Source organism: Lepidochelys olivacea (genome assembly GCF_965140295.1).
Source record: "Lepidochelys olivacea isolate rLepOli2 genome assembly, chromosome: 6".
In the NCBI taxonomy this organism is placed as follows: domain Eukaryota; kingdom Metazoa; phylum Chordata; order Testudines; family Cheloniidae; genus Lepidochelys; species Lepidochelys olivacea.
The window spans coordinates 41,699,344-41,715,006 of record NC_140416.1 but is presented as its reverse complement, the minus strand read 5'-3'; the positions used below and the strand labels follow the sequence as shown (position 1 = coordinate 41,715,006).

The 15,663-nt window shown below is 39.5% G+C and overlaps 1 protein-coding gene across 4 annotated transcripts in view; it reads left to right on the top strand.

Annotated features, from left to right (window-relative positions):
- The window catches only part of LUZP2 (leucine zipper protein 2), a 324,235-nt gene that overhangs the window by 155,130 nt on the left and 153,442 nt on the right, over positions 1-15,663 (top strand). For all 4 annotated transcript variants that reach the window (XM_084632578.1, XM_084632579.1, XM_084632577.1 and 1 more), the window contains exon 5: positions 10,117-10,179. In XM_084632578.1, the coding sequence (XP_084488704.1) occupies positions 10,117-10,179 (63 nt within the window). The remainder of the gene's footprint in view (positions 1-10,116; positions 10,180-15,663) is intronic.

The following is a 15,663-nucleotide window of genomic DNA, read 5'->3' as shown; positions in this document are numbered from 1 at the left end:
AAAAATCATTGTTGAATCAAGCCCATAAAGCCTCCAACTGGAATATTTGCAGAAAATTGCTGGAGGAGAGAAGGTTAGAATGCCTGTTCTATTCTTGGCAACTAGGAATAATATAATCAATCTCCTACTTATTGTGTGTTACTCAATTGGTAACTTAGCATTACATATTTTGAACAAATAGAGAACACCTGCCAGAGGGCAATGATGGGATCTATTAAATAACTGCAAAATGGTTGTATTTAAGAACCTACAATAATTAAGTAAATCAAATTATATTAAAAATTATTTGGAAATATTATAGATGGCTTGACCTAAATTGGCAGATCTAAATTAACAGCACCATACATCTTGAATACATTACTCAAGTGTCCAAGCTTTGCACAACTTACTATATTAATCCTTTATCGCCCACTGGCCATGTTATATAAACTAGACCTGGGCAAAATTTTATGGACTAGTAGTTTATTTACCAAAAAATGCTATTTTGTATCGATTGCAACTATTCATGAACTCAATACGAAATTGCCAAATAGTTTTGATCAAACTAAATAAATCTAAATGTTTCAGCAAATGCTGTGTTTTAATGGCTTCTGCTGAATAAGCATTAGTTATACACAAAATAAGCAAAATCTGTGTATCAGATTCCATGACTTTCCATGACCTCCATGACTTCTGCAGCGGCTGGTGCTGACTCAGGGGCAGCCTCTGGGCCAGCAGCAGCAGTTTGGGTCTGTGGGAGGGAGCTCAGACTAGGGGCAGGGGGTTGGCTGGGGCAGGGGGGAGGCACTTATCTCGGGGAGGAGGGCTCCCCCTGGCATGGCCCTGCAGCTCCTAGGCAGCGGAGGGGCCAGAGGGTGCTGCCCGTGCCCACGGGCCCCGCCCCCACAGGTACCATTGGCTGTGGTTCCTGGCTGCTTGTGGTGAGATGGGAGCAGTGCACAGACAAGCCCCCTAGCCCCTTCGCCACCTAGGAGCTGCAAGGACGGGGAGCCGGGTGGGGAGCCCCTGCCAGCCTCACCAACCCTTCCCCCGCCCAATGCAAGCAGGAGTCCTGGGCCACCTCCCCCAGCACCCACGACACCCCCTTCTGCCCCCTCAGAGCACCCGCCGCTCCCCGCTCAAGTTTTAATTAGGGGTCTATAGTAAAAGTCATGGACAGGTCATGGGCTGTGAATTTTTGTTTACTGCCTGTGATCTGTCCATGACTTTTACTAAAAAAACCCGTGACTAAAACATAGCCTTATATATGTGTGTCTATAATAAAATGTAGCTGTATATTCTACCTTAGAATTATAGAACCATAGGGTTAGAAGAGATTCCAAGGGCCATCTAGTCTTAACTCCTTGATAAGATGCAGCATCTTTTGGGTCTAAACCATCCAAGACAGATGTCTATCCAGCCTCTTTTTGAAAACCTCTAGTGAAGGAGCTTCCATGACTTCCCTAGGCAGTTTGTTCCATTCCCCTACGGTTAGGAAGTTTTTCCTGAGATTTAATCTAAAACTGCTGTGATGTAGTTTGTCTTTTATGAAGCATGCACTGTATGACATTTAAAAACGAATAAATCTAAACTGAAATGGGAAAAATGAGGACAAAAATGAGAGAGGAGGAAAAAAAGAAAAAAGGAAGAAATACGTTTGTTTGTTTTTTAAATCCATTACATTTCCCCCACCCTAGAACTTTTGCTTAAAGCATCTAAAACAGCTTTCAATTGATTATCTCTTTAGTTCAGTTCTTAGATCAGGGATCGGCAACCTTTGGCACACGGCCCACCAGGATAAGCCCCCGATGGGCTGGGCCGGTTTGTTTACCTGCCACATCCACAGGTTTGGCTGATCGCGGCTCCCACTGGCCGCAGTTCACTGCTCTATGCCAATGGGGGCTGTGGGAAATGGCACAGGCCGAGGGATGTGCTGGCTGCTGCTTCCCGCAGCCCCCATTGGCCTGGAGCAGCGAACTGTGGCCAGTGGGAGCTGCAATCAGCCGAACCTGCAGACGTGGCAGGTGAACAAACCGGCCCAGCCCGCCAGGGGGCTTACCCCTGTGGGCCATGTGCCAAAGGTTGCCAATCCCTGTTTTAGATTATAGAGTAATTTATAAACTCTTATTGGAAAGAAAACAGAGCTTGGATTTGTATCCCATTTTTCAGACCCACAATATTTGAAATAGCTCTGTGTGTGTGTGCAATAAAACTTTCACTTTCCTTTACTATTATACAGTATAAAGTATATTACTTTGTGAACTAAAATATTTAAGTTTGTGAACTGAAAAATATAGGTACTATATACTAGCAATTTAAAAAATGACTGAAATCTTTCAGTTATTAGTTTTAATATTGACATTAAGATGCATCTAACTGGCTTTTTAAAGTAGTGAGTAAGGATAGGCTAACGAAGACCTACTCCTAGTGATATTCACACACACAACTTTAGGTACATAAATAGTCCTATTCAACTCTCACATGTAAATTTTTGTTAGACCAGGCCCTACAGAGCACAGGGAGTGGGGAGTCAGAAATTACGGGTTATTTTTCCCACTGCTGACACTAAATCATTGTACGACCTTGTGTATGCCTCTTGGCCTCCCTGTTCCTTAGTTTATCTGCCTGAAAAATAGACATAATTATTTATCTGACAGGTGCATTGTGAGGATTAATTAATGCTTGTAAAGCTCTTTGGGTTCACAGAATATCTATCAGATCTATCTACCTAAAGATGTTTATGTTGCCACCCATCACCACAGTATCTGAATGCTTGTAGAGGTGGGCAATTTTTTTATCAAAACCTTTTGTCAAAAAATGCAAATTCAGTGACACTGAAACATTTAATGAATGTGTCAAAATTGCAAAATAGGTTCAGTAAAAAATATCTGAAAAAATCTAAGCAAAACATTTCAATATATTTAAATGAAACATTTTAATATTTATGCAAAATTACTTTTTGTTTTGATATTTCCTTTGTTTTTTTTGTTAAAAAATTAAAAGAGAAAATTCTTGGAATGTAAATGTAATGTTTCTCTTTAAGTCTAACCAAATGTTTCATCTGACCCGAAACAATTTTTTCAACTTTTTTTTTTGCTTTCCTGAAAAATTAAAAAAAAAAAATTGTTGTTCAACCCAAAACAATTAAAAAAAATTGTCTGAATTACCACAGAACAGGAAATGAAGATACCATGCCTTGTCCAGTTCTTTAAAACATTTCCCCTTTCTAGCCAGGATCACTCTGGTCTTGCATGGATTCAGCTTGAGCTAGATGTTCTTTATTCAAAAGATGATTTCCTGTAGGTGGTCTGCCATTTTAGTAGTGGTGGCGTCTGCATCAATTGAGAATAATATGTAGCTGAGTGTCCTTGGCAGCCTAGCTCAAAGCATCTCAGTATCTCTCCCAATGGTTTCGTAGTTATTGAAGAGGAACAGGAGTAGTTTAAATCCCTCTGGAACCCTGCACATGGGGGTCTTCAGAAAGGAGGCACAATTACCCATCTCCACTCTCAGAATTCTGTTGTAGAGGAAAGACTGAAGCCAATATAGTGCTAGGCCATCTGCTCATGCTGTGTCAATCTTAGAACTTAGTTGTTCCTCTGTCTCTGGCACATTGGGCAGTCTAGTTCCTCTGCTGATTATGGTCACTCGCTAGTTGTGATACTTTTGCCCAGTTGATGCCAGACCATTCGATATCCTCTGTCATTGTGTTTTACCAATTCCTCCTTGGCCTTCCTCTCATTCTCATTCCTTCTTCAGATACCCAATTCAGTGCTTACTTAGCAAGTCTCCACCTTCCATATAGTGTCCATGTCACAGCCACCTGAGCCTTCTTTCTTTGGTAATATTTTCTTACTCTTACATTTATTATTTTGCCCTTTCAAGAAATGTGTAATATCTTCCTAAAATATGTGTAATGGGCAGCTTCCAATCTCTTGCCCACTGTCATCGGCCAAGTCTCTGCTCCCTACAGTAGCATTGTCAGTGCAATCACATGGAACAATCTGACCTTTAGTAGGAGTGGAGACCTCTGTTTGACCACATGTTGTTCATCCTTCCTTTAGTGGTGTTCGCTTTTCCTAATCTCGTATGAATATCTTTATTGTAGCTACATTCAAATATCACACTCCACATTTTCCTTCTCTGTCCACACCCACCTTTTGCACCAGTTGTCCAGTCTTCTAACTTCATCATCTTGGTTTACTCTGTATTTACTTTCAGTCCAATTTTTGCTGCTTCCTGTTCTATCTCTGTTGTAAGGGCACTCTGTTCCATATCATACTTAGTAAAATAATGTCATCAGCAAAGACAAGGTCCTAAAAATGATGTCTGCTAACGCATTTTACACCACCTTTGGTAGTCCGCTTCACCACCCAGTTTATTGATAATGCAAAGAAGATGGACAATAGTACATGTTATTACCAAACTTCAGTCACATTACTGATCCATTTATCCAGACCTGTATCAATTCCTACTGCACATGTATTTCCAACATATAAACTCCTTATTATGTTGATCATCTTATCAGGTATCCCTCTCTATTCCGTGTTCAAACTCAGAGACCCTCTATTTAGCAGCGAAGGTTATTACCTCTGAACTTTGCTGTCTTTCCCTGGGTCTTTCCTATCTTCCTGGCTTCTCCCCCACCCCTGGGTTTGCCAGACCAAACTCCCACCTCCCAGGGACTAATTCAGGGGTGGGCAAACTTTTTGGCCCGAAGGCCACATCTGGGTAGGGAAATTGCATGCAGGGCCATGAATGTAGGGCTGGGGCAGGGGGTTGGAGTATGTGAGGGAGTGCGGGGTTTGGAAGGGGGTGCAGTGTTCAGGAAGGGGCTCAGGGTACAGGAGGGGCATGGGGTGTGGCAGGGGGCTCAGGGCAGGGGGTTTGGGTCTGGGGTGCAGGAGGGGTTTGGGGTGTGGGCTCCGGCCCGGGGCCACTCACCTGGAGTGGCTCTGGGGTGGCAGCGGCGCGCAGCGGGACCAGGGCAAGCTCCCTGCCTGCCCTGGCCCTGTGCTGCTCCCAGAAGCAGCCAGCATCATGACCCTGTGGCCCCTGGGGAAGGGGGACAGAGTGCTCCATGCACTGTCCCCACCTGCGGGTACCTCCCCCGAAACTCCCATTGGCCGCTGTTCCCCGCGGGCCGTAGTTTGCCCACCCCTGGACTAATTGTTTGATACCTATCTCTGTAGCTCCCTTCTCCCAAGAACTAACTGCAGACTGCTTCCCCTGCAGCTCCCACCTGCTCTCAGCTCCTGGGCTTTATACAGGCCCTTTCTGTACCTATCCAGCTGAGTCTCATCTAATTAATCCCTGCTCCCTGGCTCCTCCTCCAGGGGAAGAGTTAATTGGCTCAGCTAACCATCTTAACCCCAGCAGGGCTTGTGTGGAGTGGTTTAGTTGTAATGTGACCACTAAAAAACAGTAACCAACACCTGCTCTTCTACTGACTTTGACATCCCTCAAAGAAGATGCCATCTCTTAGATATACACATGGTCTATCTGGTTGACAGATGTATTGTGTGGTGATCTCCATGTGAGCTTGTGAATCCTCTTGTCTTGGAAGAGTCTGTTCTAGAATGCTTGTGCCACAGAGATTCAGGGTCCATTTGTCATTATTAGTGTGGATGCCTTTCACTTCTTGCCCATGACTCTTTGCCAGCCAGTAGAGTTGTTGCTGATTTGTTCATTGAAGTCACCTAACATCAGCCTGGTTAGGCACATAATCCAATACTTGCCACTGCTCATAGAATGTAAACTTTTCACTGTTGCTTGCTGTATTTGTTAGTCCATGTACTTAGATTATTCTACACTTGGCATGTGTTGTTTGGAGCTGTTGTTGTTCTGTTGTTCACTGGATTCCAAGCCAGCAGGGGTTTTCACTGTGGTGTTATCAGCATAATTCCTACACCTCTTTCATGTGTTCCTCCTCCTGAGTATAAGATTGTAGCACCATCAGACAGCATCTTGCCACACCCTGCCCATCATGTCTCAATAACGCAAGTATGCTCAGATGGTATTTTTTCATTTCTCACTTAACATGTGCTAGCTTTCCTATACTATACAGAATATGTACATTCCACATTGCTATTCCTGTTACGGATTTGGTTATCATGATTAGATGTCCTGAGATTTTATCTTCCTTTTGACTTTCACTGAGATCTGTCGTACTTGGGTTTTGAGCTCCATCTGCACCGACCATCCTCAGGTTTTGTTTAACTGAACTGCTTCTGATGCAGTAAGTTTTTACCTGAGTGGGTCACAAACCCAGCTGCAGACCCCTTATCTTTTATCCAGGCCTGGACCTGGTACTGTTGCTAACAGCCACGGAGTAATTTTATTAGTAGTAAATATAAATAAAATATGAGAAATAGTAGTAATAAAGAATGCAAGATTTCCTCCAGAGACCTCTAACCATGAATAGGAATCTAACAATGAAAACCTCAGATCTATCCTGCCCTTTGCTAGCAAAGTATAGACTGTTCACTTCATTTAAATAATAGGCATTTCAGACAAAGCAGAGCCATAATAAATGACCATCTTTTGTTGAAAACAGTCTTAATGAAAAGCTCCGAAAGCCATTATGACAAAAATAGAAAAGTTTATCTGAGTGAAATATCTTTTCTTTAAGGATTCAAGCCCGCATCCTGCTGAAAATTCCAAGAGCTGCCAAGTGCCCACAGTTCCTATTCATATTAATGGCAGTTAAACGTACTTAGCACTTTACTGGATTCAGCCTCCGATGAAGCAAGTTTTCTCTCTTTTCTTCAACAGTCAGGGCAGATCTAACTTTTTTGGAGGGCTTGTCGGTTTAATACCAACAGAATGTAGTTTACTCCAGGGGCCAAATCCTGGTCTTGTCAAAGCCAAGAGTTTTTATGTTGAATTCACTGGGACCAGGATTTGGGCCCACGTGAATAAAATTTCCCAGTTTAAACCTTTGATGACTCCCCCCCCCCCCCCGCATATATATTCTTGTCTGAGAATCTGCCTGCTTTGTTTTCATCCCTACCCAAAGTAAACCATTAGAATAATACAATCCTCAAAGCAGGATCATAACAGATATGCTGTTGACTATGGCAGGGCTGCCAGTTGTAGCCATAGTAATGAACAATATCAGTGCACATGCTGTACTTCAGTGCATTGTTAATTGTTCATGGCTTAACCTGTCCTAAGTGAGACATAAGAAGTGACTAAGCATCCAGCTTCCAAGCTTTGACTGTGCAATAACAATTATATGTTGGTGTTCTTCTGTCCTTCATCTATAATAAATATTCATATAAAATAAATGTTTGATTCTTAGAATTAGATCACTGCCATCTGTTAGGGCATTTTATATTTCGGGGGGTGGGGCAGAGGCTAATTTGGAAATTTTAAGGTCAAAAACTGCTGAGAGTAAAGGCCAATGGATGGAAGCTGCAATAATGTAATAAGCTCTGAAACACACAAAGCTCTGAATATGCAGAGGGTTTGTCTCCTGGAGACACAGAAGCACAGTCCTTGTTTAACATTGAAAAGTTCACTGGCTTGGAGCTGTAATATATTTTTAATATTTATTTTTAATTGCAGCTAGATATCAGTTAAAGGCAAACATTTGATAACCATTGGATGTGAAACTGGGTGAAAAGACTGAATAATGGGATGCAGAAAACTCCTGAGTGGCTTCTCAGCCTTTAATTTAAACAAAAAGATAGACCAGAACTTGAATGGCCATTCATGCATATTGTAATAATAGGTGCATTAGGGTGGAGGAGGCAGAAAGCAGAGTTTCTACACCCACCTAAGTAATGATTCATACACTATTAATATATGCCCCCAAGCAGCGTTTTTTAACTCAAGGTTCTCAAACCACAGGCAGTCCTTCATAGCCTTGCACGATGCTCTTTCCTTGGATTTGAGTAAAAGCATCATGTAACACCCTGACACTGAGACAATTGCCTTAGGGCACCACAATATAGAGGCATACACAGACACACTCAAATGGACAGATGGGTTATCTCCATATTAGCTCTAGTAGCCAAGTAATATAAATCTAAGTCTTTTATGTGGCTTACTGCAGCTCTGTGTTATGACTAATTGGCTCTTCAGCTGCTAAAGCTTAAGTGGCACAGCCTTAGAATTCCAAGGAACGTAAATAATAAATGAATTTTTTTCTTAATTCAGATATAATTTAACCTGAAAAGAAATGGTTTTCTGTGGAAAACTAAAATGTATTTATTTAGGTTAATTGATTTAGTACACATATTCTTAGGTGCCCATATCAGTGTGATTTACATCTACTGTGCAAAAAGCTTACGTGGTACATACACCTTTGTGTGGACCCTTTAAAATACACTAAATTTCACCCTAGCAGAATAGCCAGGCTAGTGCCCATGTCCTATAATAGCAGTAGCACACTGAGATCATTTTCTTTACCATCTCTCTCCTATTATTTTAGTTATTTCAGCACCCGAAATGAGCAACTTTGGAGGAAAAATGACAAGGAATCTCTCTTGAGAGTAATGACTGAGAAATAGGACTCATGTCAATGAAGGTCATTTTTTTTTGCCTGTCTTAACTATATCCTTTGAACAGATACAGCAGTGCATCTAAAGAGCCACATTTATCCTATACTCTATTTGTGATTCTTCCATGGATCTTGGACTTGTGGTTTCACAGTGACTATTTTTAAGTGACTTAGTAAAGTCCAAATGTTTTAGGCCAAATGTCTAGCAGACTAAAATTCTGTATTTGAGCATCTTGATCATATCTGAGGTTGCTGAAAGTCTTCTATTCCCATTAAAATCAATGGGAGTTAAGAATAATCAGCATTTTCCACAATCTAGGTCTTTATGCACAGGACTTGGGCAGCAAAAGTTCCATATAACCCTGCCAATCATCCCTAAACTGCAGGGACTTCTCCCCCCATTGTATGATAGCTTGTTCATTGGCTTCATTGCTGGTATGGTTATCAGTGGTGCCAAGTCTGATGGTGTTTTTTAATTACTGACCTTTCTCACCTAGGAAGTGGATTAAAACAGCCTACTCAATGTTACACAATCTAAAGAAGAGCTTGTCTTAAGGTAAAGCCACTGAGGCAAGTGTTCAAGTGGTGAAAGGATCTTTATCCTAATGTCCTCCTCCTTAAAACAGCAGGTTATCCCAAAGTGAAGTTATAGGCATACTTTTACAAGTGCTTTTATGTGAACTACTAAGTTTTCCTCAGCTGTGTTGCTTTGTGTGAATGCTTTTTGTTGTTGTTATTTGTTTGTTGCAGAGAGAGCTGGTCTACTTTTTTTAATCTCTGTATTGATAATTCATGTAGGATTGCCACGGCATCCTAATATGAAATGGATATTTTCACATTGTCATGTTTATTTTAACTACATACTATACACCTTTATCCCTCACTGTCCTGTAAAATGTACCTAGCAATGCAGTGAATGCAATCTGACTCCTATAAAGAAAAGTACAACTTGACTTGTGTAAACCAAAGATGCTTCTTAAACTACATGAACTGCATAAATTGAGTCAAACTTCTACATGTAAGAATTCCTTGAATTTAGCATAGGTTCTGACACCTTTACTCCATGAGTGCTCTCATTGGCTCCAAAAGCTTGATGGAGCCACTCATGTAGTGAAAATCTATTTAGTATAACTAAGGGTGTTAAAATCTGACAGATGTTGTGTTAATATATAGGAGATTGAAAACTGCAGAGATTTTATGATTGTAAAAACAGCTAATTCTATTGTTCTAAAAATCTGCAATTCTCTGAAGAATACCACGGAATTTGTTTTAAAAAATCTGGAGGTATCATATCCATCCAAAAACAAAACTAGGACTTGAAGGATTTTCATGCAGAATGAGTTTCTTTATTAACCTATCTTGTTTAGTGAATCCCCTAGCTACCTGTATTGTCACTTTATTGCAGATTATTTAATAGATATGAAACTGTAGTCTACCAAGGCTGGGCACCTCCTTTAGTTAAATAAGGTGTCTTATCTGTAGGTACAGATATGACTAGTGGCTTAATTTTTGAATTGCCTATCAAAAGTTGTGAAGAGGAAAAGAAAAGCACGAGAATGGAAAAGAAATGATTGTGTGGCATTTGTCGTGTGCTTCAAAACTTAACATTCAGCATTTTTTAAAATTGGCAGATTAACTTTCTGAAATCTGAAATGGAAAGGAAGAGCAAAATGATCAGAGATCTCCAGAATGAGGTAAGAGGGATATTTGATTGTCAGCAAAGTAATTTTAGAGTGGATTTTAAAGACATCTCAATATTTGAACAACACTGAATGCACTTTAGTTTGTTCTGTGAGATTAAACCAAGAAAGGAATAGTGGTCAAATTGTTAGTATATTTACAATAAAGGCACAGGCTTTCAGCTGTGTTTTACTTTCTGGAATTGTGAAATATTCCATGTTTGCTCAGATTTGTCCCATTAAGACATGATATGAGATCGTTCAGGTGCAAACACTCTTTTCCATCATAGTATTCTACCTTTATTTTTGAGTACTTAACCTTGAAACACCTAATGGTGGTTTATGTGTAACCCTATAAATGCTGGCATCAGAATTAAATTAAAGCATTTTGAATACATAAACCTCCTATTTACTGTAGTGAGTATTTAACATATACCTTATTAAGAAATGTATAGGTTGTGATTAAAAATGGTGAATGCTGCTGCAGTGCCTGATTGTTTCACATACTGTATCTGCAACAGAGTTACTATCAGGTATAGATCACTTTATTTCTTGATTCATATAGTATCCAAAAGAAGTGTGGGTCAGGTATAGTGAACTAGCTAAGATTTACACCAAGGTTGCTGTTTCAATGTTCTGTATCATTTATTAGAGGAACACAGTTTGGTAGACCCAGAGATGAGATAAAAGGAGAACATTAAGAAATAAGGCCTTCTCTCACTATTATGGGTTTCCTGTATCTTACTAATAAATTCCGTTCCAACGCTTCTTAAATCAAACAACTGGCATGCAGTATTGTCTGCACATGGAACAATCATTAGATTGTTAAATTAAACAATTAAATAGATATTTAGCTGAGCAGGTTTGACACACAGGTTTTATTCAGTTGCTTATTTTGACTGACCCTCGAGGTAGCCAAATGATATTTCTTAGGGGGATAGAGAAAAAACTGGAGATCTCCCACAGTTCATACATTGAAGGAGATTATAGCTTTAATTCAGAACTGGAACATACAGAAGTGTACTGGAGAGATGAACCTTTGGTGACATGTGGAAAATGCATCCAAAATATGAAAATGTGCATTTAGAAAAAAATAATAAATTGAAACGGCAGTGTGAACTGATGTCCTTGCTAGTAAGCTACAGCGTACAGCTATATCCTATTTCAGTTAGTTTTTTTGTTTTGTTTTGTGATGGTGTTTCTTTTTAAGTATTGTACTTTGTTGTGATTATAATGAAACCAAATCTGTGGCCATTATGCTTACAGACAATTCCCTCTTACCTCCCATCCAAAATAAAAATGTTATTTCCTTTAGTTCAAAGATATGAGATTTTACTTTCAGTGCTGCACGTGACATAGAATGCAAGAAAATCTACTATTGTCTGATATGCTACATCACTGTTCTTTCTGCCTAGATTTTTCAAGCAAAGTACTTCATAATCCATTGTTTCTAAATAGCTCTGCATATACAACTAGTACAATGTATTTATTATTTTTTTTCCTTTTTTGGAGGGATTATTTAAAATTGAGTCAATAAGCACCTTTTTAAAGGCGAGGTATTTATCTTTTTACTGGAGTACAATAGTACTTTATTGGTCAGGCTGCTTCACTGAAATTGATGGAACTATCTGTGGTACTTATATGGCCTCCATTATCATAGTCTCTGAGGACCACACAATATTTAATGTATTTATCATCCATCACCCCTATGCTTATCCCCATTTTGCACATGAGGAACAGAGAAGTTAAGGTCACACAAGAAGTCTGTGGTAGATCAGGGTATGGAACCCGGGTCTCCCAAATCCTAGGCTTATACTGTAACCACTGGACTGTTCTTCCTTTCCCTTATTATTTACTGAATAAGGTACTAGTCAACATAAGTAAGGCTATCTGAAAAGGTGGATGTAACTGTCTACAAGTATTAGAAGGGTGTAAATATCAAGAAGGTAGGAAAAGTGTGTAGGGTGCTTCAGTGGGGGTAACTGGAGGGAATCAAATATATGTACATTTAGAATCAGTACAAACGTACCACTTCTTCATAGTGAGATCTAATATAGTGTGAAATATTATGTCAAGGGAAGTTTGACAAAGTCCTTTAGAAGATATAAGGAAAATATGTTGGTTGGAAATGATTTAGTAGATGATTTAGAACATCCCACCATCTATGATGCTTCTCTGATTTCACTGTATGAATCATGTCATTTATTATGTAAATGATGATATGTCAGATATTCATTTAGGGTGAAAATCTGCCTCCTATCCCTCTGTACAGTTGAAGGGCCAAAATACAGGGAGTTCTCAGGGTGCCACTTGGGGGACTGAGAATTGGGGAGAGGCTATGCAGGTGAATACCCCATGTCATTAGCACGTGGAAGGGGCTTACGGATGGGCTGGAAGTATGACCAGTGCTCCTCCAAATACTTCATGGACCCACTTGTCATGACAACACATGCATCCTGAATCCAGGCCAGTCTATTTTCTGACCTTCTGTGTTGGTGCTTTGAGTAAACTTGTACCTTAGGAGATTCACTGTTCATACAGAATTTGTAGTAATTAATAAACACTGTTAATGTTAAGTAGCTTTTCCTTCTACTGTAAAGTAGATGCATGTTCTTTTAATTGAAAAAACATATCAATTATTTCTGTAATACAAAATGCCATTTTGAATACTCCCATTAGTAAAAGTTCAGTGTTAATATTAGTTATCTTGTAGATACCTTATTTTATTTTTAAATCGGCAATACAAAAAGTAGAAATAACCCCATTGTGACTTACTGCAAATTTTTTTTTCATATATTAAGTTAGCCTTGTCTGGTGTTTACAACTCATAATCCTTTTTGAAACCTTGATTCTAGATCGTGAAGGGCTACAACCTTCAGTTCACTTTTATATTAGCTTACATAAATGTAGAAGGACCATTTGTTACCCACTGGCACCTGTGAGACAATTTCATTTTCCACCTGCACTCCCACAAATCTCTCTGGGCTGGGAATAATTCTCAGGGACTGGAGCAACATGTGTATGCTCATTCCACAAAAAAAAAAATGCTTTCTAAAGAGGCATTATTTTATCTTAACATAAGAGGACCAGATGATGCGATCAGTATACCTCAAGCAGTAAAGAAACACAATCTATTTAAATGGTTTTCTTGCAATACATTTGGAACCTTGGGTAGCATTTAGGAATGGTGCTTATTGCTAAAACTGTCCTGAAAATCAGCATAGCTGATGCTTAAAACTTCCTGTGCTCTGAATATTGTCCAGAGAAAAGATAACAAGCCTTTCAGTCTATCTGCTGTAAAGCTAAAGGTGAAAAAAAGAAAATACATCTTTGTTCCATGACAAGAATTTGTCTTCCAAAAGAATCTTTATGGATATTTTTTCCATTACAGACCAAATTCTGGTCTTCAGTGACACATGTAATTCCACTAAATTGAATGGGGTAACTAAGAACAGAATTTAACCCAACTGGAGTCCAGTTTCTGTCTTGCCCTTCATCCCCAACAACAAATATTTATTTATCTTGCCCATCTCTTACATTTGCTTTCTTCCACAATACGTTTTCACTTGTTCAATGATGCATGTCTGAGTTCTGCCTATTGAAGGTATATTTATGAGTTGGGAATAGGTTAACACAAGCTTAGATTTTGGAGTCTGTGTAGGTACAGGTACATACAATTCAAAAGAAATGATACATATTTATATTTAATTCTAAACCACAGAGGAATCAGGCTAACAGTGCAGATAGTTTATATCTTCACTTATGTCTTCCTTTGTTTCTCTTGGCTTATGCCGTTTTCTCTCTGAATTCTTGATTGATTTTTGGATATTACTATACAGTATATTTCAGTTATTGCACTTCCTGATTCTTTCTTCACAGAAGAGGATTTAGCTGTTTTGATACTGGAGACACAATCTCCCAAGTGCTCAGAACAAGTTGGGTCTGGTGGGTGTGGAGTGTTAGTACCTCAGGAATCATATTTCTTGGGGATTGACACTTCAGTATAACAAACAGACCATGGAATCTTGTCCAATCACAGGGTCTTTGATAATTGCAATCTAAATGGCTACTACATTTTTCTTTTTTGATCTTAAATCTTTTAGATGCTTTGGGATTAAATCTGCCTTTTCTAATATATCTTGTCTTGTAATGCTTGTCTGATTTAATCTACCAGTCATAGAAAGGCCTCTCCCAATATTCAAAGAGAAATATTTCATTAATATATCTAAAGTTTAAACCAGATGTCATGTTAATACCTTTCCTAGGTAGATCATTAGACTTTTATTGCCATATGGAAGAGCTTGGTGTTCAATCCCTCTTTCTATAGTAATTCATTTTGGGGAATTTTGTAACCAAAGGTGTTTGTGCTCCTCAATTTAAGGAGGAGTTGGCTCAGTGAAATTAATTTTGAAGCCAAGGGAAGTCGCAGGAGTTAGTCCTGGATGATTTAGATCTTATTTTTGTCTCTGACACAGATATCTTCAGCAAATAATTTAGTCACACTTTTTTTTTTTTTAAGAGTCCTCTAGCTTGGAATTACAGTTGTAAGGTTCCAAACCTGTGTCATGAAGGGTTGGATGATCAGAGAGGCTGAGTACCCACTATCCCAGATAAAATCAGTGGGAGCTACCAGAGCTCAGCATCTCTGAAAATCAGACCTTAAGTCTATGTTTCAGGGTTGGCACTCACAAACTGAATACCCCAAAGTAGTTCTCACTGTTGAAAATGTTTGCATCTGTGCTTCAGTTTAGCCATCTATGAAATAGGAATAATAGGTGAAATGGAATCCTAGTGTAACTCCTTTGAAGTCAATAGAGTTATATCAGGGATAAATTTGGATCAGTAATACTGAGCGAGAGGCAGCATGATGCAGTGAATGGGAACTGTAGTAGGAGTTGGGAGACCTGGGATCTCTACCTGGATGTGCCCCTAACTTGTTGTGTGACCTTTTGCCTGTCATGTCTATTTAAACTATAAGCCCTTCAGAGCAAAGACTGTCTTATGCAATGTGATTTTACAGTAACTAACACAATGGGGCCTAAATCTTGGTTGGGGCCTTTAGAGGTATGTCTACATGGAAGCTGGTAACGAGCCTCCCAGCCAGGGTAGACAGACTCATGGTAGCTGGGCTCAAGCCAGTGCACTAAAAATAGCAATATAGCTATTGTGGCTTGCACTGGGTCTCAGGCTCTCAAATTCAGCTGGCTCCCTAGGCTTGAGATCCTGAACTCCACTCCGAACTGCAAAATCCATCCTGCTATTTTGATGTGCTAACTCAAGCCCAGCTAGAGTGAGTCTGTCTACCCAAGCTGGAAGGCTCACTTCCAGGTGCACTGCAGACATAGGTGCTACTGTAAAATAAATAAATAATTATGAGTATTGCAAGCCTTAATGTTTTAATATTTGCAAAGCCCTTGGGAACATCAGGTAAATACTGTGTGCCAAGGCAAAGTGAATGTAACACAGTGATTGTAATTAATTAGATAGTAAACTCTTTAG